The 27,513-nt window shown below is 43.8% G+C and overlaps 1 protein-coding gene across 3 annotated transcripts in view; it reads right to left on the bottom strand.

The window, feature by feature from the left end:
- Window positions 1-7,258: 7,258 nt before the first annotated feature.
- Window positions 7,259-27,513, bottom strand: part of lins1 (lines homolog 1) — a 50,767-nt gene continuing 30,512 nt past the window's right edge. For all 3 annotated transcript variants that reach the window (XM_041175381.1, XM_041175383.1, XM_041175380.1), the window contains 3 exons: window positions 15,851-16,465; window positions 13,495-13,687; window positions 7,259-8,827 (listed from right to left, as the gene is read on the bottom strand). In XM_041175381.1, coding sequence (XP_041031315.1) covers window positions 7,963-8,827; window positions 13,495-13,687; window positions 15,851-16,465 — 1,673 coding nt within the window. In that variant the 3' untranslated portion in view covers window positions 7,259-7,962. The remainder of the gene's footprint in view (window positions 8,828-13,494; window positions 13,688-15,850; window positions 16,466-27,513) is intronic.

Raw genomic sequence — 27,513 nt, 5'->3', positions numbered from 1 at the left:
GTAATTCTTCCTCATCTCTGATTTAAATCTACCACCCCTTAGCCTAAAACTATGGCCTCTCGTTCTAGAATGCCCCACAAGGGGAAACATCTGCTCCACGTCTACTTTGTCTATCCTCTTTAGCATCTTATATACCTCAATTAAATCTTGTCTCATCCTTCTAAACTCCAGCGAGTATAGGCCTAAACTGCTCAATCTCTCCTCATAAGACAAGCCCCGCATTTCTGGAATCAATCTAGTGAACCTCTTCTGAACAGCCTCCAATGCAACTACATTCTTCCTCAAGTAAAGGGACCAAAACTGTGCACAGTACTCCAGGTGCTGTCTCACCAAAGCTGTGTACAGTTGCAACAATTCCCTATTTTTATACTCTATTCCTTCAGCAATAAATGCCAAAATTCCATTTGCCTTCCTTATTACCTGCTGTACCTGCATACTAGCTTTCAGTGATTCATGCACGAGGACACCCAGATCCCTCTGCACTGAAGCATTCTGAAGTTTCCCTCCATTTAAATAATAAGTCGCCTTTTTATTCTTCAGACCAAAATGGATAACCTCACACTTATCCATATTAAATTCCATCTGTCAAATTTTGGTCCATTCACCTAACCTGTCCATATCTATTTGTAAATTTCTTATTCCTTCATTGCAACTTACTTTCCCACCTATTTTGGTGTCATCTGCAAATTTAGCTATAGTACTTTCTATCCCTGAATCCAAGTCATTGATATAGATTGTAAATAGTTGGGATCCAAGGACCGAACTCTGTGGCACCTCACTAGTTACAGCTTGCCATTCAGAAAAAGACCCATTCACCCCGACTCCCTGCTTTCTGTTGGTTGGCCAATCCTCTATCCAAGCTAATATATTACACCTAACTCCATGTGATATTATCTTGTGTATTAATCTTCTGTGTGGCACCTTATCAAAGGCCTTCTGGAAGTCCAGATATACTACATCTACAGGATCCCCATTATCCACTTTGCCTGTCACATCTTCGAAGAACTCTAGCAAATTAGTCAAACACAATTTACTCTTCATAATACCATGCTGACTCTGATGGATTGTATTTTGACTTTCCAAATGCCCCATTACTACTTGCTTAATAATGGATTCCAACAATTTTCCAACAACAGATGTTAAACTAACTGGTCTATAGTTTCCAACTTTCTGCCCTTATTGAATAAGGACATTATTTTCACATTTTTCCAATCCACTGAAACCTTTCCAGACTCCAGGGAAGTTTGGAATATTATTACCAATGCATCCACTATCTCCGCTGCCACTTCCTTTAAGACCCTGGGATGTAGGCCATCAGGTCCTGGGGACTTGTCACCCTTTAATCCCAATAGTTTGCTCAGTATTTTTTCTCTAGTGATGGTGACTGTTCTAAGTTCCTCCTTCTCTATACCCTCTGCTCTACCTAACACTATTGGGGTGGTACTAATGTCCTCCACCGTGAAAACTGAGGCAAAATATTGATTAAGCATCTTTGCCATTTTTGCGTTCCCCACTATTGACTCCCCAGTCTCATCCTCCAAGGGACCAACATTCTCTTTAGCTACTCTCTTTCCTTTTATATACTTGTAGAAGCTTTTGCTATCAGTTTTTACATTTTGCGCTAGTTTTCTTTAATTTACCTTTGCTCTTTTTATTATTTTTTTAGTAACCTTTTGTTGCTCTTTAAGTTTCCAATCTTCCAGCCTGCCACTGACCTTTGCAATTTGGTATGCCTTAGTTTTTGCCTTTATGTTTTCTTTAACTTCCTTGCTTAGCCATGGATGCTCTTTCCCCCTCTTACCATCTTTCTTCCTTTTTGGAATATATTTTACTTAGGAGGAATTGAATATCTCCTTAAATATCTGCCGCTGTTCATCAACTGTCCTACCTTGTAGTCTTCCTGCCCAGTCCACTAGGGCCAAATCTGCCCTCATGCCTTTGTTTAACTCCAGAACAACAGTGTGGAACTCACACTTCTTGTTCTCAAACTGAACTTGAAATTCTAGCATGCTAAGATCACTCTTCCCTAGGGAACCCTTTACTCCGAGATCATTAATTAATCCCATCTCATCACACAAAACCAAACCCAGAATAGCCTGCTCCCTGGTTGGTTCCACAACATATTGCTCCAAGAAACAATCTCTAATACACTCTATGAACTCTCCCTTGAGGCTACCCTTGCCAATTTGATTAGTCCAGTCTATGTGCATATTAAATCACCCATGATTACTGCCGTGCCTTTCTTACATGCTCCCAGTACTTCCTGGTTTATTGTGCCCTACTGTTGAACTACTGTTAGGGGACCTATAGATTACTCCCACCAAGGACTCCTTTCCCTTGCTGTTTCTTATTTCTACTCAGACTGACTCTATGTCTTGCTCTCCAGTGCCTATATCATTCCTCGCTATAGCACTGATCTCTTCCTTTACTAACAAAGCTACACCACCTCCTTTTCTTTCCTGCTTATCCTTCTGAAATAGAGTACCCTTGGATATTCAACTCCCAAACCTGTTCTCCCTGTAACCATGTCTCAGTAATCGCCACCAAATCATACATATTTATCTCTATTTGTGCTGTTAACTCATTAGTTTTATTCTGAATGCTACGCGCATTCAGATACAAAGCCTTTAAGTTTGCCCTACTGTCAATTTTCCCTACTTTTATATGATTCTTTGGTACAATATGGCGTTCACATACTCTGTCCCTTCCTTTCACTTTTTGGTAACAATCAGCTTCGTCACTAACCTGCACTCTTACCCTCTCCTTAAACTTTGTTTTTTTTATATTTCCATGTAACTGAACGCCACTGTTTAGTTTAAAGCTCCATCTACAACCCTGGTTATGGGACTTGCCAGAACACTGGTCCCAGCCTGATTCAAGTGGAGCCCGTCCTAACGGAACAGCTCCCTTTTTCCCCAGTACTGGTGCCAATGTCCTATGAATTCGAACCCATATCTCTCACACCAAGCTTTGAGCCATGCATTTACCTCTTTAATCTTATTGACCCTGTGCCAATTAGCTGGTGGTTCAGGTAGTAATCCGGAGATTATTACCTTTTTTGTTCTGCTTTTTAATTTCGCCCCTATCTGCTCGTATTCCCTCAGCAGAACCTATTTCCTCGTTCCAGCTGTGTCGTTGGTACCTACATGGACCACGACAACTGGATCTTTCCCCTCCCACTCCAAGTTCCTCTGCAGCTCAGATGATATATCCTTGACCCTGGCACCAGGTAGGCAACACAGCCTTTGGGACTCTTGATCTTGGCTACAGAGAACAGTATCTATTCCCCTAACTATACTATCCCTGATTACAACTACATTTCTCTTTTCTCCCCCCACTTGAATGGCTCCCTGCACTATGGTGCTATGGTCAGTTTGCTCATCCTCCCTACAGTCCCCGCTCTCGTCTACACAGGAAGCAAGAATCTTGAACCTGTTGGATAATAGCAAGGGCTGAGGCTCCTGCAGTGCTACTTCCTGGATCCCTCTACCTGCCTCACTCATAGTCACACTCTCCTGTCCCTGACCACTGGCCGAATTAAAGGTGGTTAATCTAAGAGGTGTGACTGTCTCCTGAAACACAGCGTCCACGTAACTCTCCCCCTCCCTGATGTGTTGCAGTGTCCGAAGCTCAGACTCTAGCTCATCAACTCTGAGCTGGAGTTCCTCGAGCAACCAACATTTGCTACAGATGTGGTGACTAGGAACCACAATGGGGTCCACCAGCTCCCACATCATGCAGCTACAACACATCACCTGGCCCTGCATCTCTATTTTATTTAATTAGTTTTTCAATTTGTTTTTAAATTTCCTACTGGTCTTTATCAATCTGTAAAATATTTCTCCTATTTACCTTTAATCTGAAAGCAAGTTAGAATAGAGATTCAAAATACACTTTTTAAAAATCTCTCTGCTGAGTTGAAGCTGAAGTGTTAGGCCTCCGATCCTGGGCTCCAGTAGTCACCTTTAATCCGAAATCAACTTAGAATCGGTAGTTCAAGCTAGCAGTTACTTACCAACCAATGAACTTAAAGTTTTCCTGTGATGTCACGCTGTGTTTTTTCAATCGGCGACAGTGACTGCAGAGGACACTCTTCCCAGACACGCTAATCTCTTATGTGGGACTTTGCTGAAAGCATTCTGAAAGTCCAAATAAACCACATCCACTGGCTCCCCCTCATCAACACTACTAGTTACATCCTCAAAAAATTCCAATAGATTTTTCAAGCATGATTTCCCTTTCATAAATCCATGCTGACTCTGTCTGATTCTGCCACTGTTTTCCAAGCGCTCAGCTATTAAATTTTTTATAATGGACTCTAGAATTTTCCCCACTACCGAGGTCAGGCTGACTGGTCGATAATTCCCTGCTTTCTCTCTACCTTCCTTTTTAAATAATGAGGTTACATTAGCTACCCTCCAATCTGTAGGAACTGTTCGAGTCTACAGAATCTCAGAAGATGACCACCAATGCATCCACTATTTCTCGGGCCACTTCCTTAAGTACTCTGAGATGTAGATTATCAGGCCCTGGGGATTTATCGGCCTTCAATCCCATCAATTTCCCCAACACAATTTCCCTACTAATACTGAATTCTTTCAGTTCCTCCCTCTCTCTAAATCCTGTGCTTCGCAACATTTCTGGTATGTTATTTGTGTCCTCCTTTGTGGAGACAGAACCAAAGTATGTACTTAGTTGGTCAGCCATTTCTTTGTTCCCCATTATAAATTCCCCTGTTTTTGACTGTAAGGCATTTGAAGACATTTGTCTTCACCAATCTTTTTCTCTTCACATACCTATAGAAACTTTTACAGTCAGTTTTCATGTTCCCCGCAAGCTTACTCTCATACTCTATTTTCCCCTTTTTAATCAATCCTAGATCCTCTTTTGCTGAATTCGAAACTGCTCCCAATCCTCAGGTCTGTTGTTTCTTCTGGCCAAGTTGTATGCCTCTTCCTTGGATCTAATACTATCTCTAATTTCCCTTGTAAGCCATGGTTTGGCCACCTTTCCTGTTTTACTTTTGCGCCAGACAGGAATAAACAATTGTTGAAGTTCACCCATGCGCTCTTTGAATGTTTGCCATTGCCTATCTCTTTAAGTAACATTTCCCAATCCATCATAGCCAACTCGCACCTCATACCACCGTAGTTTCCTTTATTAAGATTCAGGACCCTAGTCTCAGAATCAACTACATCACTCTCCATCTTGATGAAGAATTCTATCATATTATGGTCACTCATCCCCAAGGGTCCTCGCACAACTAGATTGCCAATTATTCCTTTCTCATTACACAATACTCAGTCTAGGATGGCCTGTTCTCTAGTTGGTTCCTCAACGTATTGGTCCAGAAAACCATCCCATATACATTCCAGGAATTCCTCCTCTGCGGTATTGTTACTAATTTGATTTGCCCAATGTATATCCAGATTAAAGTCACCCATAATTACAGATGTTCCTTTATTGCATGCATTTCTAATTTCCTGTTTAATGCCATTCCCAACATCACCACTACAGTTTGGGGGTCTATATACAACCCCCGCTAACGTTTTTTGCCCCTTAGTATTTCTCAGCTCTACCTATACAGATTCCACATTGTTGGAGCTAATATCTTTCCTCACTATTGCGTTAATTTCCTTTTTAACCAGCAATGCAACTCCACCACCTTTTCTTTTTTGTCTGTCCTTCCTAAATACTGAATACCCCTGGATGTTCAATTCCCATCCCTGGTCACCCTGCAGCCATGTCTCCGTAATCCTGACTATATCATACCTGTTTATATCTATTTACGTGGTTAATTCATCCACTTTATTGCGAATGCTCCTCGCATTAAGGCACAAAGCCTTAAGGCTTGTCTTTTTAACATTACTTGTCCTGTTCCCACTATTTTTCACTGAGGCCCTGTTTGATTCTTGCCCTTGATTTCTCTGCCTATCACTTTTCTTATTCCCCTTTCTGTCTTTTGTTCTTGTCTTTGATTCCCCCTCCTCTGACTCCTTGCATAGGTTCCCAATCCCCTGCCATTTTAGTTTAAACCCTCCTCAACCACCCTAGCAAATAGTCCCCCCAAGGACATCAGTGCCAGTCCTGCCCAGGTGTAACCCGTCCAGTTTGTACTGGCCTCATCTCCTGCAGAACCGGTCCCAATTGTTGCTGTTCCATTTACATTTTATGGATAATGAGCCATTTAGGTTCAGATGAAGGCGGTACAGATATCTCTTCTTCTAGAAATCTCTCCAGTTCTCAACAAATGCAAATACTTTCCTCATGGTCCAGCTCTGCATTAATCTTCCTTGAGTTTTCCAACTCCATTAACTCCTTCAGCACCATCTCAAATGTGCTTCTATCTATATCATTACTCCTAACATGGACCCGGACTTTCAGTCGTTCTCACACCCGTTTCACCACGTGCTCAGCCTGGCACCAATAATACAGAAAATCATTACAAATAGGCCATGAATTAAACCACGTCACAAAATGGTCCAGTGCAACCAACACTAAATCAGAGAATAACTTCTGACATTCGGTCATTCTCAGTGATTTGCTTTGTAACACGAGCTGACGAGGATTCTTGTGGTGTATTTTTAAAAATTCATTCTCAGGATGTCGGCATCGCTGGCTGGGCCAACATTTATTGCCCATCCTTAGTTGCCCTTGAGAAGGTGGTGGTGAGCTGCCTTCTTGAACAGCTGCAGTCCATTTGGTGTAGGTACATCCACTGTGTTGTTAGGAAGGGGGGGTTCCAGGATTTTGACCCAGTGGCAGTGAAGGAACGGCGATATATTTCCAAGTCAGGATGATGAGTGACTTGGAGGGGATCTCCCAGGTGGTAGTGTTCCCATCTATCTGCTGCTCTTGTCCTTCTAGTGGTCATGAGTTTGGAAAGTGCTGTCGAAGGAACCTTGGTGAATTCCTGCAGTGCATCTTGTAGATAGTACACACTGCTGCTGCTGTGCGTTGGTGGCGGAGGGAGTGAATGTGGTGCCAATCAAGTGGGCTGCTTTGTTCTGGAAGGTGTCAAGCTTCTTGAGTATTGTGGGAGCTGCACTCATCCAGATAAGTGGGAAGTTAGGTGGTGAGTTGTCACAGGATTCCTAGCCTCTGACCTGCTCTTGTAGCCACAGTATTTATATGGCCAGTCCAGCTCAGTTTTTGGTCAACTGTATTTAACAAGTTTCTGGCCTTAATATCATTAGTTTCTTCTGTGATTTGCCTTTCAGTGTCACTGGGTCATTTCACACATTGCAGAAACAGGCCAAACAGTTCAATTCAATGTTTAATCTCCATGTGAGCAAATAATTTGAATCACAGTCACTATTCCCATCTCCCTTTATCCTTTCCTTCATCCAATTAGCCAATCTAATATTGAATTTTGACATAGTTTCTGCCTCGACCACCAACTCTGTAAGTGAATTCCACAACCTCCTGAATGCGCAAAGTTTCTCCTGCTCTCTGTTCTAAATCACTGATTTTATCTTATATCTATGGGCCCTCATTCCTGAACCCTCAAATATTGTAACAGTTTGCTTCTATCTGCCTTGTTGTCCCATCATCTGTTTTGTTCTAATAAGAAGACCCCAGTTTTTTTCCAGTTTTCATTCCTTTGTGATTTTTTTAAAAAATTCAACCAAATAATAAAATGTTAGGATATAAATTATAACCATCCGTAACTTGCTCTGTGTCTCAGCCTCACTGTGACTCAGGTAGTTCACAAACTCGGTGTAATCTCTCTAATATTGATATATATACAAGTTTCAATTTGAAGAGATGTAGAATAAATTAAAGTATCTAATTTCACATCTTGTTCTTCATTCTGTTCATTGCAAACTTTATATTTTACCAAAGAAGTTAACTAACTTCTTGCTAAGTTTTATTTACAAGAATGAATCATAAATCAGTATAATAGAATTTTTGGAGAAACTCATTGTCTGAACTGTCAAAGGATCTATTCTTCACTGGCAGTTATGCAGGGTTTGAACTATCTTTTCTGCTGCGTGTTTCAATATCTAACAGCAGTTTTAGCAGTGCCGTTGCATTATATGGAAAAAGACTTCTTCCCTGCAAACGGCTAATGGTTTTTCTCAATTCAGTCAAACACCTCATTGATTTCTTAAACATTCCTTCAAAGGACATTTTTGTGTGCTTTTCACAACTGTGTGAACTTGCATCCCTTGGGCCACTTACAACGTTGATGCTTCCTATTTTTTCTGGAACATGGTTCACTATTTCACCAGGTGTTTCTGTGTTATTCATCTCTTCATTACCCTGACTACCTTTCAGGCTGACGATATTCAGGTAGGGAGCTTCCATTCCATCACTATCCGAGTCCTCCGAACTCTCGTAATCCACTAGGCTTTGGGGCTGCTCAAGTGGCCAAGGCCTATTACTGCTCACCAGAAGTCCAGAGTTGTTTTCACTGTTCCTCAGCTCCCCCTTGGGTGCAAGGTGTGGTGCTGTGCAACTTACAACTGCTTCTTTTGAGCCTCCGATGACAGTTTGATTGTTGGTCCTGTCTCGCTCTACACTAGCAGTGAGATTGAGATCATCACGGATATCATTAATTGCAGGCGAACAAAATGATTCAGCAGCAGCATCAAACTGAACACAAATGCAGTGGAAGGGGTGCCAGTCCTCTTGAAGAAGTCGCAGATATCTCACTAAATACTCCAGGAAGCAGGTTTCAGTGGAAATCAGGAAATCCAGCAGCACACAATGATCAAAAGCTAAATTCTGTAGCATCAGGAGAAAGATACAATGGGGATTGAAGCAATGTTCATGTGTCTCAAGAGAGATGTCTGTCTTTCCCTGAGAGTAGCTATCCAACGATCTGTAGAGACAGATGAAATGATTATAAATATCCTGCAAATGAAACACAGCAGTTCAAACTAACCAGTTCAAATCTCACGATATCCAAAACTCTCAATATTGCAAACAGCAGTGGACAGGGCTGATTGAAATCCTGGACTGGCTCATGGGATGGCTGAATAGATAAATGGAGGTCACACTACAGATCAGGAGTGTTCCAGATTCCAGCATGAGTTAGCCGATGAAATGGAGTAGCAATACATTAATGAAATAGACTTCCACACACTCAGAGCCTGGAACAGGAAAACTCAAGAGTACACTGCTGCCCAGTGACCCTGACTGGAGAGCAGAGTACGCTGCTGCCCAGTGACCCTGACTGGAGAGCACAGTCCACTGCTGCCCAGTGACCCTGACTGGAGAGCGGAGTACGCTGCTGCCCAGTGACCCTGACTGGAGAGCACAGTCCACTGCTGCCCAGTGACCCTGACTGGAGAGCGGAGTACGCTGCTGCCCAGTGACCCTGACTGGAGAGCAGAGTACACCACTGCCCAGTGACCCTGACTGGAGAGCACAGTACACTGCTGCCCAGTGACCCTGACTGGAGAACAGAGTACACCACTGCCCAGTGACCCTGACTGGAGAGCAGAGTACACCACTGCCCAGTGACCCTGACTGGAGAGCACAGTCCACTGCTGCCCAGTGACCCTGACTGGAGAGCAGAGTACAACGCTGCCCAGTGACCCTGACTGGAGAGCACAGTCCACTGCTGCCCAGTGACCTGACTGGAGAGCAGAGTACACCACTGCCCAGTGACCCTGACTGGAGAGCAGAGTACACCACTGCCCAGTGACCCTGACTGGAGAGCAGAGTACACCACTGCCCAGTGACCCTGACTGGAGAGCAGAGTACACCACTGCCCAGTGACCCTGACTGGGGAGCAGAGTCCACTGCTGCCCAGTGACCCTGACTGGAGAGCAGAGTACACCACTGCCCAGTGACCCTGACTGGAGAGCAGAGTCCACTGCTGCCCAGTGACCCTGACTGGAGAGCAGAGTACGCTGCTGCCCAGTGATCCTGACTGGAGAGCAGAGTACACCACTGCCCAGTGACCCTGACTGGAGAGCAGAATACGCTGCTGCCCAGTGATCCTGACTGGAGAGCAGAGTACACCACTGCCCAGTGACCCTGACTGGAGAACAGAGTACACCACTGCCCAGTAACCCTGACTGGAGAGCAGAGTACACCACTGCCCAGTGACCCTGACTGGAGAGCACAGTCCACTGCTGCCCAGTGACCCTGACTGGAGAGCAGAATACGCTGCTGCCCAGTGATCCTGACTGGAGAGCAGAGTACACCACTGCCCAGTGACCCTGACTGGAGAGCAGAGTACACCACTGCCCAGTGACCCTGACTGGAGAGCAGAGTACGCTGCTGCCCAGTGACCCTGACTGGAGAGCACAGTCCACTGCTGCCCAGTGACCCTGACTGGAGAGCAGAGTACACCGCTGCCCAGTGACCCTGACTGGAGAGCAGAGTACACCACTGCCCAGTGACCCTGACTGGAGAGCACAGTCCACTGCTGCCCAGTGACCCTGACTGGAGAGCAGAGTACACCGCTGCCCAGTGACCCTGACTGGAGAGCACAGTCCACTGCTGCCCAGTGACCCTGACTGGAGAGCAGAGTACACCACTGCCCAGTGACCCTGACTTCCTGGCTCCCTCTCCCCACCCCAACAAGTCACACAGTTGTCAATTCCTGTGTGAGCCCCAACAGTGAGTATGTACCGCTATATAACTGCAAGAGGCATCATAATCAAACTAAATCCTCTTCTCAGCTCCTGTCTGCATGTGGCTGCTCTCCCAACCGGACAGGAGCTCAGAAGAGGCTGCTGGGCAGCAGTGTACTGTGCTCTCCAGTCAGGGTCACTGGACAGCAGCGTACTCTGCTCTCCAGTCAGGGTCACTGGGCAGCAGTGTACTGTGCTCTCCAGTCAGGGTCACTGGGTAGTGGTGTACTCTGCTCTCCAGTCAGGGTCACTGGGCAGCAGCGTACTCTGCTCTCCAGTCAGGGTCACTGGGCAGTGGTGTACTCTGCTCTCCAGTCAGGATCACTGGGCAGTGGTGTACTCTGCTTTTCAGTCAGGGTCACTGGGCAGCAGTGGACTCTGCTCTCCAGTCAGGGTCACTGGGCAGTGGTGTACTCTGCTCTCCAGTCAGGATCACTGGGCAGCAGCGTACTCTGCTCTCCAGTCAGGGTCACTGGGCAGTGGTGTACTCTGCTGTCCAGTCAGGGTCACTGGGCAGTGGTGTACTCTGCTCTCCAGTCAGGATCACTGGGCAGCAGCGTACTCTGCTCTCCAGTCAGGGTCACTGGGCAGCAGTGGACTCTGCTCTCCAGTCAGGGTCACTGGGCAGTGGTGTACTCTGCTCTCCAGTCAGGGTCACTGGGCAGCAGTGGACTCTGCTCCCCAGTCAGGGTCACTGGGCAGTGGTGTAATCTGCTCTCCAGTCAGGGTCACTGGGCAGTGGTGTACTCTGCTCTCCAGTCAGGGTCACTGGGCAGTGGTGTACTCTGCTCTCCAGTCAGGATCACTGGGCAGCAGCGTACTCTGCTCTCCAGTCAGGGTCACTGGGCAGCAGTGGACTCTGCTCTCCAGTCAGGGTCACTGGGCAGTGGTGTACTCTGCTCTCCAGTCAGGGTCACTGGGCAGCAGTGGACTCTGCTCCCCAGTCAGGGTCACTGGGCAGTGGTGTACTCTGCTCTCCAGTCAGGGTCACTGGGCAGTGGTGTACTCTGCTCTCCAGTCAGGGTCACTGGGCAGTGGTGTACTCTGCTCTCCAGTAGAGGATCAAGATCCAGTAGAGGGAGCCAAGAGTGCGGGTTTTACAGATGCAAAGGTTCAGGGAGCAATGGTTCTAAAAGTGTGGTTTGTGGAACACCAGTGTTCCCAGGTGGTCCAGGGCTGATCCACAATGCAAGTCACTGAAGCTGTTAGTTGGTGAGAAAAGTTTTACAAACTTTTACCTGCATGTACATCGAACGTTTCCTGGACTCATTGACATAGTGTGAAGCACCTGCTGACATTCACAAAACATACAACTATCAGATTGGATTTTCAAAACTTGTGGGGCTGAAAACAAGAAGAACCTGCTGAACGTGCAGCCTGACATGAGACTGAAACTGTTCAGCTTGGAACCAGACATCATCTCACTGGAGTCTCATCAAAAGAAGTTCCATCTTCCTATTAATTCTGATGATTTTTTTGCTTTGATTATGTGGCTCAGTGTTTTATAATGCTCCTCTGAAGCGTCTTGGGTTGTTTCATTGCATTGAAAGCACTATATAAGCATAAATTGTTGTTGTGTTATTTGAGTGAAGAAATTTTTCCTCATCTCAATCCTAAATGGCTGACCCCTGATCCTGTGACTGTGACCATGTTCCAGATCAGTGCTTTGCTGTGACAAATGAAAGTGGGTGGGTAGGACCTGTAGGTGACCCATGGGGTCTTTCACTCTGCCTAAGTGACCTGCAGACAAAATAGTTTGAGAAGCACTGATCTAGATCACAGGGTCATAGTCTCAGAATAAGGGGTCAACCATTTAGGATTGAGAGAAGGAAACATTTCTTCACTCAAATAACACAACAACTTATATCTGAATAGTGCCTTGAACACAATGAAACATTCCAAGATGCATCACTTGGGCATTATAAAACAAACATGGCACCGAGCCACATTGTTGTTGGCTGTCCCTCTATTCGAGGATGATGCCTACTCAGGGTCACGAGCTTCTGCCACGGGTTTTCATGACCGAGCCACATAAGGAACTATTTGGTTAATTGACCAAAAGCTTGGTCGAAGAGGTAGGTTTTAAGAAGTGTCTTAAAGGAGAAAAGTGAGGTAGAGAGAGACAGAGAGATGTAGGGAGGGAATTCCAAAGCTTGGGGTCTAGGCAACTGAAGGTCACCAATGGTGCAGCAATTATGTTTGGGAATGCATAAGAGGCCAGAATCACAGAGATCTCAGAGAGTTGTGGAGTTGGAAGCGATTACAGAGATAGGGAGGGGTAGGTCATGGAAGCATTTGAAGACAAAGATGAGAATTTTAAAATCAAGAGGTTGCCTGGTTGGGAGCCAATGAACGTCAGCAAGCACAGGGGTGATGGGGGAACAAGTTTTGCTGCAAGTCAAGTCATGGGCAGCAGAGTTTTGGATGGTCTCAAGTTTTACAGCAGAGATGTGGGAGACTATCCATGAGTGAATTGGAATAGTCAAGTCCAATGGTAACAAAGGCAAGAATAAGGGTTTCAGCAGGGTTGTGAATCTTTGGCATTCTCTACCTCAAAAAGCTGCTGAAGCTCAGTCATTGAGGTCAATAAATTATTGGGAACTAAGCGAATTAATTGATATTGGGATAGAACAGGAGGAGGAGTTGAGTTAGAAGGTCAGTGATGATCTTGTTCAATGACAGAGCAGGCTCGAAGGACCAATTGGCCTACTTCTGCTCCTATTTCTTTAATGTTCTTAAAAGCAAAACCTCTGGACAAGAATCAACACTACAGAGGAGCTGGAACTAAATTAAATAAACATATTTCAAAACTGCAGATTTGCTACCAAGGGGAATATTAAATTGTAGACTCAGTTTGCATCAAGTTTAAACAATCTGATCAAAATACAAAAGAGCTACCAACCTGTAGGAACGTTTATAGATGTTTAACAGCGCTCTGGCAGCCTCCACCATATCATCATCCTGCTCCCCGAAAACCAATGAAACCAAGGTGCATGGATGTGAGAGCAGCTGGGAACGTTCAGGGCACTGGAAATGCATCCTCAGAAACGTCATCAGTTGGGACATCCAAGACTGGAGCTCAGCTCTCAGGCACCCTAAAAACATTGTGTAAAGTCAGTACCACCTCAAGATCTGCTCTTACAATCAGCTCTTAAATACATTAGAGAAACCTGTAAACATTAAATGTAGAATGATAAGGTGATAAGCAAGAGTTACGGAATGACAGGATAAGAAATTCCACATTCCTGAGGTGGAAGAGTAGAAGTGGATGTAGTTTCAACACAATGAAGCTGTGCTCCTGTGTGGCTTGTTGGTCAGTCCACAATCTGTCAGTTTAGATGCCAGCCTTGGTTCAGTACAGAATTGCTTAGTCTCTCTGTTCATTAATACCCTCTGCATCTTTCCATTGATTGTCACTCCTTGTTCTTCCTTCCAAAATGAATTACCGCACTCTTTTCCACAATAAACTGCTTCATCTACCAGCTTGCACTTTCCACTTGGTCTATGTCTTCCTGAAGTATTTTACTGTCCTCCTGTTGTTTGCAAAATACTCTTATGTTTAGTAGCAAATTCCAATATCCTGCTCACGACACCCAAATCTAAATCATCTAAATGCAGAGAAATGGTAGACCCAACATTGGCTCTTGGAGTACATCAGCTCCAACCCTTCACGAAACCAACCAACAATCCCAACCCTTTGTTAATGCCGTATCAACTTACTGTCCCTGCCACAGTAGCCTTCTCTCAACTCCAGAACCAATGATCTATTTTTAACTTTCATTACTTCTCTTTGCTGTGGCTAATGAAGCCTCTGCTCTTTTATATTTCCCTTCTTATTCTTCTGAGGCTGAAAATACATCCAACAATTGTATTCCTTCCTTCATCTTCATGGTGCTGAAATCAAGACCCATAGCACCAGACACTAATTCACCTCAAAATGTCTAACCTCCATTAGTCTCTCTCTGGCCTCGTATAATCTCTAGATCTTTAAAAGCAAAGCCTGGAATCGCCTAATCATCACTCCTTGATTTACCTCATTGTCTCTTTGACTCTTTGCAAGCTTGGTGGTGCCATGTAAAATGCATTTCAGCAAGCTGATATTCCAATTAAAAATATCTGTCCTATTCAGTGAAATTTCTGTGCTCAGTTCAGGGACTATTCGCATTTAGTGGTGCAGTCACTGTGAATAAGTAATGTCTCAGGAGCTACTGGAGTTTCTACCATCTCTGCACAGTCATTATGTGTAGATCGGATAGGCCAACAATTTTGATTGGGTACAGCTAAACAATTTATATTTTGTTAGTAATTTCAGTATAAAAAATGCCCCAAAGAGCTTTGGAAATAGAAAGGAGCAAATGTTGAGATTTTGAGAGAGGCTTAGAAGAACTGACCAATGGTTTGTTCAAAGGGATGTTTTTTGACAACAGTTTTAAAGGTGTGAGGTAATAACAACTTGCCTGTATAAAGCACCTTTAATGTTGGAAAAAAAATCACCTCCTAGTAGCATCATCAAATCAAATTCAATGCCAAGCCACACAAGAAGATATTAAGAGAGATACTTGGTCAAAGAAATAGGTTTTAAGAAGCACCTTAAAAGGAGGAGAGAGAGGTAGACTGGTGAACATAAGAAAAAGGAGGAATAGGCCATACAGCCCCTCAAGTCTTCTGAACATTCAGTATGATCATGGTTGATCATCTACCTCATCTCACTTTCCTGTCAGGGGAGAGGTTTTTAGGGGGGGTGGGAGGGCGGCGGCAGTGGGGAGAACATGAGCTTAAGGCCCAGACAGCTGAAGGCATGGCTGCCAACGAGGTAGCGATGAAAACTGGGGTTGTGCAAGAGTCCAGAATTGGAGGAGTGCAGAGAGCTTGAAGAGTTGTAGAGTTGGAGGAGGTTGCAGAGATCGAGGGATTTGAAAATAAGGATGACAAGTGGCTGGAAGAGTGGGATTTGAGCAGGGGAATACGAGGTCATTTTAAGTTTAAGAATTTTGATAGTACTGATAGGCTATTGATTAGTGACAGCTGAACATTCACTGGCTGGCAGTGCCAAGTGCTAGTAGATTGCTCAAGTATTATTTTCATCAGTAAAATTGTTTACTGTGATCTTGAAGACTCCCGTAACATCTGGAAACTATAATTTTCTTTCTCTACTTATTCTGTGGATATGTCAGACACCAACACAGTAGATAATTGTAAGCAACCTTTACTACTTTAAGTCTTCAGGTTAGTTAAAGAATAAAATGCTAAATTATTACCTTTTTCTTTGTCTGCAAAGGTCATGTTTTGCACCTTAATTTCCATGGCTTTGATTAGAATTAGACTTACAGCCCTTAACGTCACCAGATCTGGCCCACAGTTCGAATCTTCAACACCAAATATCTCACTACCTCCAAAGAAAGATGGCTTGGGACTCACAGGAACTTGCCTTAACCAACCTGACACCAAAGCTTGTAACACTGCATTAGATACAGCCAGTAAATCATAGTGCATGTGGTTATCTTGCTGAGATATTGCACAACAGGAATCGGCATCATCTTCACCAGCTTGGCAAAGGATACATTGTTTGAGCAGCAAAAGGAGCCTTTTTTTAACCAAATAATGAGCAGAGGAAATGACACAGTGCAGTATTTGTGAGGCACACAGGTATAATATCCTCAGACAAGAGAAATTTAATTTCAGCTGGATTCTAATAGCAGCAAAAACTTCAAGCAAATCTATGAATGGAAGTTGGTTGGTTGTGGCAATGTTCTCAGTATCGGGTCTTGTTGTGGCTCCGCTTGTTCTGCAGTCACCAGAATATGAGGCAAACGTGACAGAGTAAAAACCATCGAATACAGAGTCCAACGGAATGAGGAGCTTCTGTATGGTCACTGCAAAATGGAAACATTTCTAAAGTTAAGTTAACTGAAGACGGTGTATGGTCATTGAGCACAATCATTCAAGTGTAAGAGAGCGGAGGCACACAGTTAGGTAGAACATACAAGTATATGAATTAGGAGCAAGAATCTGCCATTTGGACCCTCAAGCCTGCTCCGCCATTTAATAAGATAAAAGCTGATTTAATTGTAACCTGAACTCCACATTCCTGCCTACCCCAATAGCCTTTATTAAAAGTCTGTCTACCTCTGCCTTAAAAATATTTAAAGACTCCCCTTCCACCACCTTTTGGGGATGAGTCCAAAAACTCACGATCCTCGGAGAAAAAAATTTCTCATCTCTGTCTTAAATGGGCGACCCCTTATTTTTAAACATGACCCCTTGTTCTCACAACACTGTGTTGAGTACCCCAGGAAGCAGTGAATGGGAACTATTTAAGGGATAATTGGAGAGATATTTGATGGAGGTTGCAATTAAAAGGGATTCCGTTTGGGACCAGCTGGATAGACAGCTGGGTCTTTTCTGGGCTCACACATGTCACTTATTGACAAGCCCACTATTTATGGGTGACACCACAACAAATTCTGACAACTACATATCTAAATATCACAGCAACAGTTTAATTATAACACTAGATAAATAAAAGCTCAGCCAAACAAAATCTCCTCTGCAGGAACAAGGACTGCCACAGGAGAAAAACTCAGTTTACTTACTATCTCCAGACCTTTCATTGTATATTATTTTTGGGCGACACTGGCGATAGCAATTAGTAATCAATACAGGGTTGGGATAGGCATCAAATTTGTTACGTTAGCTAAATTACATATTTAATAAATAAAATGGAAAGATTAAACAAAAACTTACCTGTTTGATCTTTGATCTTCATTTTATTAGGTAGCTGGAGTGATATATAATGTTAGCTCTGATTCACACATGCACAGCTAGCTAGTCTTAAAAGTGAGGGCAGAGTTCATAAACTCTCAGTGCCAACTATTGAGTTTCCTTTTGTACTTAGCACTGAAGAGTGACACGTGTAATCAGTAATGAAGTATATGTGAAAACATATAATCTGTCATGTACTTCAATACAATTCCATGTCAATTTAAAGTTGTATGAAAAGTCACGAGAGTGGGTAGTGGGTGCATTTTCTGTTGCAAAGCCCTCAATCTTGCAGGTTTTTCCTGACAACCTGCAGGACATAAGGTTAAGATGCTCAAAGTAGGTGGCAAACTGTTGATGTAGGTTGAGAAATTCAATGATTCATTGATTGGAGTATTGCTGGTTCTTGCAAAAGTAAATTCAACAGCTTTGCAAACCATGGCTGTGTTGGTCATCTCAGCACTATCATGAAGAAAATCAGCTTCCTCCCTTTCAATTTTCTGAAAGTCTCTACTTATCTTACAAAATGGTGGAAATGCATTGAAAGAATAGCTTTACCCGGTGATTGAAAAGGCTTCTGTTGCCATGGCACCAGGGTCTGGTAACTAAGAAACATAGTTTTCTCCCTGTGCATTTAAATGTGATGCAAAAAGGTCAATATCTAGTTTTCCATACAAATTACACAGCTATAGGAAAACAGTCCCATCTAGCTTCCGTTCAAGCTGGTCACTGAATTTCCTTGATTTATTTGATTCGAGGCACCAGGCAAATGTTTAGCAGTGACCCAAATATCTCTAGATAAGCATCATTTTCAGAAAATCTTGACTAGTTCATTATGTGCCTGTGATTTTGTTCCTCCCATATTATTTATGTATGCCACTCCAGTTGTATTGTCTGGTTGCATAGCAACATTTACACGACTGTTATGTGTACAAAAAAGCTTGCAAGGCAAAGGCAGTCGCCTTCAACTCAAAGCAATTTCATTTCTTTCTGCTTGTGCTGTTTCTTCAGCATTTCACCTTCCTCCAGTGTGTGTGTGTGGTACCATTGGATAACCCCATCCTAATCCTAAAGCATTGCTTGTGATGTGTATTGTTGGTGTTCACTTATCAATGTCATTGACTGAGGCTTACACACTGTCAACCCACCAAGTGAGCTCATCATGAGCTGCAGGGGAAAGAATCATTTTTCTGTCATATTGCCCTTTGTTTTCTTTCAAAATCCATGCTTTTTCCTTTTTAAGCTCTCTGTCATGCAATGGCCCATACACCAGGAAAAGCAGCCATTAATTTGCAAGTCACAGAGGAAACAAATCATATTGATGGTGAATGTGAGGCCAACAAACGTTTGCAGAAATAACATATTTCCTCTGACTTTGCTTCAGTGAGACTACTGACTTGCATTGTAGAGGTATGAATCCTAGAAACGTAATTTTTCTACTGTGTCAAGGACTGATCTGTGCGGTTGATGACAAAAACAAGGTCAGTTAGTATTTGGGCAGTTTCTCTGACTGCATCCATTGTTCTCCTTCATTTTGGCAACAAGGTGTCATCTCTTTTTGCCACCAGTGTGACCTTTGCTCCTCATGATTGCAAATGGTGGTTTCAACAACTTTTGTGAAAACATGTGGTACTGAGCTCAGTCTATTTGTTAATACTTTAAACTACCATAGTGTCCCTTTCCATCTGAACTTTAGATATTTCCTTTGTTGTCTTGCAATTGGTACCATATAGCATGCATCTTTGAAGTCTATTGAGGCCATAAAACAGCCCCTGGTGAGAAATTGCACAGCAATGTCTACGGTGTACATTTTGAAATGTGGTATATCTGTTAGTTCAGGATATTAGATCCAGGATTGTGTGATATCCACCATCGTTCTTCTGTTGAGCAAAAATATTTAAAACATAGTCTCCATGCTGGGGTTTAGTCTTTTCAATCATGCCTTTGTATTGAAGTCTCAACAACAGCTTTAATTTCTTCACTGTTCAATTTGTATGGTTGAGGTATAAAAACTTGCTTGGCTGGACATAAAAAAAACAAATTCTAATTCATACCCAGAGCAATGTTCAAAATGGTTTGGCCCAATGTTATCATTGCCTAAGCATCTTTATAGCTGCTAAATCGACTTCCAATATACTCAATTTCAGTTGAGACACGAAAATAAAGCTTCACACTTTCACTTGAGATGCATTAGTACAGCTGTTGAGGTTGAAAGGTTTCCTAATTCTGGCTCAGCTGGCGGCTGTCTGCGGGCAGTTTCCTATACTTGTGTCTCAGTCTTTGTCCCTGTTAATGCCTGTTCTGCAGATAATGTGGGTGGTTGAAGTGATGATTGACCCTAAAATAACACTGAGGTACTTTCCTCTTGGATGGTATCCATTCTGCTTCCTGGTATTTCTGATGAGGAAGAAGCCTACTTGCACTGCCTGCCATAGGAATGCGATATGGGTTATAGCACATTCTCAACTGAGCGCAGCTTCTCATCACACTTGCTGTCTTTTGTTCCTCATCTATTTCTTTCACAGTCTTACGGAGATCATCTCTGAACAACCACTCTTTACACTCGGTTTGTATGGATGTGTGTATCTCAAGTTGAGATCAGGCTTTATTAGGTCTTCACTGAGCTGATTCAGCTCGAGACTGGTGTTGGCTTGCAAAGAAATAGCATCCTGTTGAGAGCACTGTCATTTGTAGATTTAAAGAACACTGCGAGCCCCTTCACTAGGGGCCTTTGGCACCTCTGAAATTTCATGTCCAAACTGCAAACTGAATGATTCAGATTTTCCCAGATCAAGGGATTCACCTTTGAGACTATCAAATTGTAGTTACCTGGCTTGAGGTAAGTCTGGCATATTTCTGACATGTATTTCTCCTCAAGGGGACTTGTTCAAAAAAATAATTCACCTTTTCCAGATGTTCATCACTCAGCAGGTCCCCTCCTCGGGCAGAGGGGGAGTGGAGGACACAAATCTGGATGCAAAACCAATCGATTGTTTTTCATGCTGGTTTGTATTTTTGTCACAAACAGCCAATTAGGTTCCCATGGGTGGTCCGTCTTTCATCAGCAGAGCACTAGATCTAGATCTATAAGTATCAGGTGGTTCATACTCATCATCAGTGCTCCCATGAAGCTGTTCAGCATAGAGATCAAAGGGGGTTGAGTCGGAGAATTGGTCATAATCAGCTAAGTCTTCGTATAGGCAAGCTTGAGTGTGGTGACTTCTTCTCGTCTGATGTGACTGATTAGCACCGCTTGCACAGCCACACCTACCACCGTTGGCACTGTTATTGGCACACAGAGCTTCAACTATAGTTTTCAGCTGCTTGCTTCCCTGTTTTGACACCGGGAACATGGCTTCCAAACATTCCACAGGAGAGTCAATAGTCCATTTGTCTCACAGACTTCTTGGGTCCAGCAGCTTTGGCTTTAGTCTTCTTGCCTGACTCCGCGAAGCAGGCTGCCGCGGCCTTATTCTTCGGGGGCTTGTGCTTCGCACTACTCAATGAGTTATTAGCTGGTGCCGTGGAGTTGGCCTTGCTCTGATTCAGTCAGAAAAACATCACTAAAACCCTTGGGCTCTGCTTTTTGATTTTCTTTCATATCCTTCTCGTTTCTCAAAACACAATATCCAAAAAATTTTGCTAACTGCAATGTTTTCCTCAGAGATTTGAATAAATTCTCTTACATCTTTGTGTTTAGCACAATAAGGTTTGCAACATGGTGAACGAAATGACTGTGCATGTGCAAACGGAATCTCACATTATTTTGAACGAACACCATTATGAAATAAAATGGCCATGTATATTATTATATACAAACATTATATTGGTGCATTGACTATAACCTTTACACCGCTGAGAATTCCAGGGAAATAATCACCTCTGGGCTGCCAATTATCTCATACTGTTGAATTGTGATAAATATTAATATTATAGTAAAGAAACTACTTGAATGTGAGAAGTGTTTGTTTTTTAGCTCCCAGATTAAATCTAAACTACAAAAAATAACCACTGAAGTCTCTAAATAAGATTTAAACACTAACTCTTCTTATTTTGTCTTCTCTTTCTCCAGATTCCCTATCTCTTTTAACTAGTTTTTAAAACCTGTTTTTACCCAATCTCTCCACTTTAATTTTCTTCCTTTAAGAATCGTGCTTTATCTGTTTTCTTCTTCCAGGATCATAAACCTCATTATTCAGATCAGAGAAACTTGACTGACCCAACTTAGGTTTGAATATGACTGCATTGTGTCAATCCAGGTCAATCCATGGAGTTAAAAATGAGTCAAAGCAGCAGACAGCCCTAACCAACTAACACTCACAAGCAGTCGTCAGAGCTCAGCTGCACCTAGATAAGCAATATTATGCCTGGTGCTGTGAGGGTTAATGCAGAAGTTGTCTTGTGGCATGTGAATAATAAAAACAAAGACAGGTCTTCAGACAATTAGGTAATTTTCCAACACGAGCATTTAAATTACAGACAATCCGATGGCAAGTATGCCAATGAAATCAGGAAACTGAGATTTGATATGATCTGTGCCAAGCTAGCTCATCTCTACAATTGACCTAAGAGAATAAAATGACGCACGGCTGCTGTTCACTGTATCTAGTGACCTCTCCTGGGAAGTGTGTGTGTATGCATGTTCCACAAGTACAGGATTGGTCTCTGCCATTTCCCCTCTCTCTCTCTCGCCTATCAATAGTCAGCAGCCAGTGACTTGGTAGACATAAGAATGGTTCACTTGTGAATGATTTAAAGGATCACTGGCACATGGTCCTTTATGTTAATTCTACAAATTAAGGTTATGTGTCTAAAGTTGTGAGCCAATCATTGGATAATAACCTATGCACACTGTTAACTTAATTTGTTTATTAGTTCTTTTGTTTATTTGGTATCCTCAAAGGAGTATAAAGAGACACTTTGCCTGTAATTATTGTAGCCTTCAAGAGTCAGTGTTCCACATTTACGCAGGTTGTGCAAGGTTGTAGCCTCTTTTTTCATTTTTTGAGGGGGCTGCTCCTGATATTTGGCAACCTGTTCAGAAAGGCAGATCAGAGGCTCTTCCTGGGCCTGGCTAAGATGGGCAGGGGGTGGTTGAGGGGAGTCTTTCGACTCGCCGGTCTGCCACTTTTCCGTGGTTATTATCCATGCCTGGGTGTCCCTGGTGTCTGCTGGTACATGTTTGAGGATTTCTGCCAATAGCGGGCATTGCCAGCCCCCAAAATACTATTTTGATAAGTTTCAATTGAAATTTTTGCTTTTAGTTACAATGCATCTTTAATGGGCAGTTAATTTATTGATTTGTTTTATTAATATACTCAAGAGTACAAGAATGGTTCACTTGTGAAAGATTTAATGGAGCACTAGCACATGGTTCTATATGTTAACTGCATAAATTAAGTATATGTGTCTACAGGTGTGGGCCACTCATTGGATAATAACCCATGCACACTTAATTTGCTCATTAGTTCATTTGTTTATCTGGTATCCTCGAAAGAATATAAGGAGACACTTTGCCTTTCTGTGGCCTTAAGGAGTCCCTGTTCCACGTCTACCTAGGTTGTGGCTCCGTTCCAACTTTTTGAGTGGGCTGCCCTTAAATTTTGTTTGCACTTCAGCCCCACGCTCCTGACCTTTGGCCTTCTGGTATGGATGGAGGTGGGCAGGTGTAAGCCCGCTCCTGGGCCTGACCAAGGTGTCCATTAACGGGTCTAGGCAGCAGAAGGTTAAGAGGGTTGTTTGTCCTAACCGTCTGTTCCTCTTCTGTGATTACATCCGCACAGGGTGTCCTTGGAGAGGGAGCACACAGTGTCCACAGTAAGCTTGAGGCCTTCCACAAGCAGTGGGTGCTGCAGGGGCTGGAATGCATCATAGTCCCCCCAAAATTGTATTTTAATTTAAATTTGATGAATTTCCTTTAAAGATTTGTTTTTAGTGCCACTTTAAAGGGATGCTAATGAGTTAGTTTATTTGATACTCAAATGAGTCCAGTACAAAAAGAGACTTATAGAATCCGAGTTCCTCAATCTACTCGGTCTACTTGTCAGAAGGTCCAGGTTTCAAGACCTGCTCCAGGCTTGGGTGCAGCATTCATCTGGATTGAGTTTTTCTCAAAAGAATATAAAGAAAATTCCCCACCTGCCAAGGTTGGATTTGAACTCATAGCTCCATAACTTCTTGGTTACTAGCTCAGTAACAAAGCCACTAGGCTACAGTAACCAGTGCCAAAATCAGCAATGGCACGAATTGTAGTTTGTAATGTCTCACTTTTTGAATAAATATAAAGAGACACTTGGCAGGCTTGAGGTTGCCAGATGGTGGATGTCCAGCTCGCAGCCCAAGCCATCCAGAGCCTTACAAACGTGGTGCTCAGCCCCGAGTGCACTTGTGTGGAAGCAGCTCAGGCGTGTGGAGCACGCCCATCCAAACTGACTCCCAATTGGACGGAATTTCTCACTGACCTGGTGTCCTGAAACCTCAGACCCACAATCTGAGCCGTCACACTGAAATCCCCTCCATGCCATTCCACTCTGCTCCACTTCCCTGCCCATGACAGCTGTCTGTTCACGCTGTGCGTTCCATCCTGCTGGAGGAGGGTCCCCAGTGGAGGGCTCTCCATTGCGGGAATCCTCCCTTTCTCCACTGGGGATTTGGAATGGAGGGTGGTGTGTGCAGCAGCCTGGCAAAAGTGGCTATAAACAGGTCCAGGCAGCTGGCAGTTGAGGGGGATCATTCAACTTAACTGTTTGCCACTCTTTTGTCATTATGTCCACACCCTAGTGTCCCTGAAGAGGGAGCATGCAGTGTCCATCTCGAGGCCTTCTGCGACTAGTGGGTGCTGCAGGGGCTGGAGTGCATCACGAGCCTCAGCATTGACATTATAATTTGGTAAGTTTCTTTGAAGTGTTTTGCTGTCACAGTAAAGTTATAGGTTGATCATCTGACTATTTGATCTGATTTTCAAAAGAGTATAAAGAAACGCTAAATTTCTGTTAAAGTTTCTGTTTTAGTTACAATAACATGGAAGTACCCCTTTAACAGGGGTTGTTAATTTGAAATAAAAAGAGAAAATGCTGGCAAAACTCAGGAGGTCTGGCAGCATCTGTGGAGAGAGAAACAAAGTTAACGTTTTGAGTCCCTATGACTCTTCTTCAGAGCTAAAGAGGCAGGTCCCCATCTGTGCACGAGTGCAGCATTCATCTGGCTTGAGTTTTTCTCAAAAGAATATAAAGAAAATTCATCACTTGCCATGGTGGGATTTGAACTCATACCTCCATAACTGCTGGGTTACTAGCTCAGTAACATAGCCACTAGGCTACAGTAGCTAGTGCCAAAATCAGCAATGGCACGAATTGTAGTTTGTAATGTCTCACTTTGTGAGTGAATATAAAGAGACACTTGGCTCTCTTGGTCCACTCTTTAGCTCTGAAGAAGTCATACGGACTCAAAATGTTAATTCCGTTTCTCTCGCCACTGATGCTGCCAGATCTGTTGAGCTTTACTCGCATTTTCTGTTTTTATTTCTGATTTCCAGCATCCGCATTATTTTGCTTTTATCTTGAGATTGTTAATTTGTTTATTTCATTGGTTTACTGATGAAACAAGAGTATCAAGAGATACTTATTGATGCTGGTGGTGGTTGTAGAGTTGTAGAGGCTGGCATCAAACATCCAGCCTGCCAGGTGAAACTTGGCGGACTAGTGGCCGGCAAGGGGAGGGGGTGGCCGGCAAGGGGAGGGGGCAGCCGTCTTTTCAGGCCTCCCTTGTGCCCATTGGAGTCGCCCCCCCACCGGGAGATATTCTACCAACCCCCATCCTTGTGTTTCCCAACCCCCTGCTAGCCTGGGCCCATCTCTCAATCAAGGCTCTATTTGTCTGCAGTCCCAGCAGTGGCCTCACTGCTCCCAGAGGTGCTGCTGGGATAAGACAGCTGCCAGGCATTTGATTGGCTAGCAGTTCCAGGAGACAGAACTTCCTCCTGATGGGGGCACAAGGCCTGCCTTGAGTCAATTAGATGCCCGGCAGCCATTAAGTGGCTCCAGTACAAGCCAGGCAAGCACAGATGGAGACCTGCCCCAAGTGTAAAATTCAGCCCATGGTGACTGGGGGCTGAGATGATGCTGCTTATAAGAGGGAGCCACACAGAGACAAAGGTTACATCAGGAAGCATTACCCTAACAAATAAAAGGTGGCAAATTTCTTGTTTCCAGCTGAACATCAGCTGCTGAGAGAAGGTGGACTATTTTTTGGTGAACAGGTTTCTTGAAGCATACTTAAGATTTAAGATGAAAAAGGATATTGCAGTCAGTGCTTCATGAAGATCAGGGCAATGACAATAGCTGTGAGGTGATGGCATAGTGGTACTGTTGCTGGACTAGTAATCCAGAGACCCAGGGTAATTTGAATTCAATAAAAAATCTGGAATTAAAAGTCTGGTGACTGAATCATTGTTGACTGTTGTAAAAATCTGGTTCACTTCGCTTTAGGGAAGGAAATCGGTTGTCCTTACTAGGCCTACACTTGACCCACAGCAATGTGGTTGACTCTTAAAAGCTCTTTGAAATAGGCAAGTTGTAACAAACCTCTACAAAGTCACAAAAAAGGAATGAAACCGGACCTAGGCACCGGAAACGATCTCAGCCCTGTGTACCCTGCAAAGTCCTCCTTCTGGGGGCTAGTGCCAAAATTAGAAGAGCTGTCTCACAGACATGTCAAGCAACAGCCTGATATAGTCATCCTCATGGAATTATGCCTTACAGACAATGTCCCAGACACCACTATCATCATCCCTGGATATGTCCTGTCTCACCAGCAAGACAGGCCCAGCAGAGATAGCAGCACAGTGGTATACAGTCCTCAACATCGACTCCCTGACCCATGAAGTCTCATGGCATCAGATCAAACACGGGCAAGGAAACCTCTTGCTGATTACCACGTACCGTCCTCCTCAGCTGATGAATCAGTGCTCCTCCATGTTGAATACCACTTGGAGGTGTACAGAATGTACTCTGGATGGGGGACTTCAATGCGCATCACCAAGAGTGGCTTGGTAGCATCACCACTGACCGAGCCCTAAATGACACAGCTGATAGACTGGGTCCACGGCAGGTGGTGAGGGAACCAACAAGAGGGAAAAACATACTTGACCTCACCAACATGCCTGCCACAGATCTATCTGTCCAAGACAGTATTGATAGGGGTGACCACCGCATAGTCATTGTGGAAAACACATATTGTCCCACCTTTGCCTTGATACCTTCCATCGTGTTGTGTGGCACTACCACAGTACTAAACGGGATAGATTTCAAACAGATCTAGTAACTCAAGGCTGGGCATGAAGCGCTGTGGATCATCAGCAACAGGATTGTACTCGAACATAATCTGTAACCTCATGGACTGACATATTCCCCTTTCTACCATTACCATCAAGCCAGGGGATCAACCCTGGTTCAATGAAGTGTGGAGGAGGGCATGCCAGGAGCAGCACCAGGTACACCTAAAAATGAGGTGTCAACCTGGTGAAGCGACAACATAAGACTACCTGCGTGCCAAACAGCATAAGCAGCGAGTAATAGACAGGGCTAAGCGATCCTACAACCAACAGATCAGATCTAAGCTCTGCAGTCCTGCCACATCCAGTTGTGAATGGTGGTGGACAATTAAACAACTCACTGGAAGAGGAGACTCCACAAGCATCCCCAACCTCAATGATGGAGGAGCCCAGCACATCAGTGCAAAAGACAAGGCTGAAGTATTTGCTACAATCTTCAGCCAGAAGTGCCGAGTGTATGATCCATTTCGGCCTCCTCCAGAGGTCCCCAGTATCTTTTAATGCCAGTCTTCAGCCAATTCGATTCACTCCACGTGATATCAAGAAATGGCTGAAGGCACTGGATACTGCAAAGGCTATGGGCCCGGACAATATTCCGGCAATGGTACTGAAGACTTGTGCTCTAGAACTTGCCATGCCCCTAGCTAAGCTGTTCCAGTACAGCTACAGCACTGGCATCTACCCGGAAAATTGCCCAGATAGGCCCTGTGCACAAAAAGCAGGACAAATCAAACTCGGCCAATTATCGCCCCATCAGTCTACTCTCAACTATCAGTAAAGTAATGGAAGGGGTCATCAACAGTGTGATCAAGTGGCACTTGTTCAGCAATA

The sequence above is a fragment of the Carcharodon carcharias genome, chromosome 26 (genome assembly GCF_017639515.1).
Source record: "Carcharodon carcharias isolate sCarCar2 chromosome 26, sCarCar2.pri, whole genome shotgun sequence".
Taxonomy (NCBI): Eukaryota; Metazoa; Chordata; class Chondrichthyes; order Lamniformes; family Lamnidae; genus Carcharodon; species Carcharodon carcharias.
This window is presented reverse-complemented; position numbering and strand designations above follow the sequence as displayed.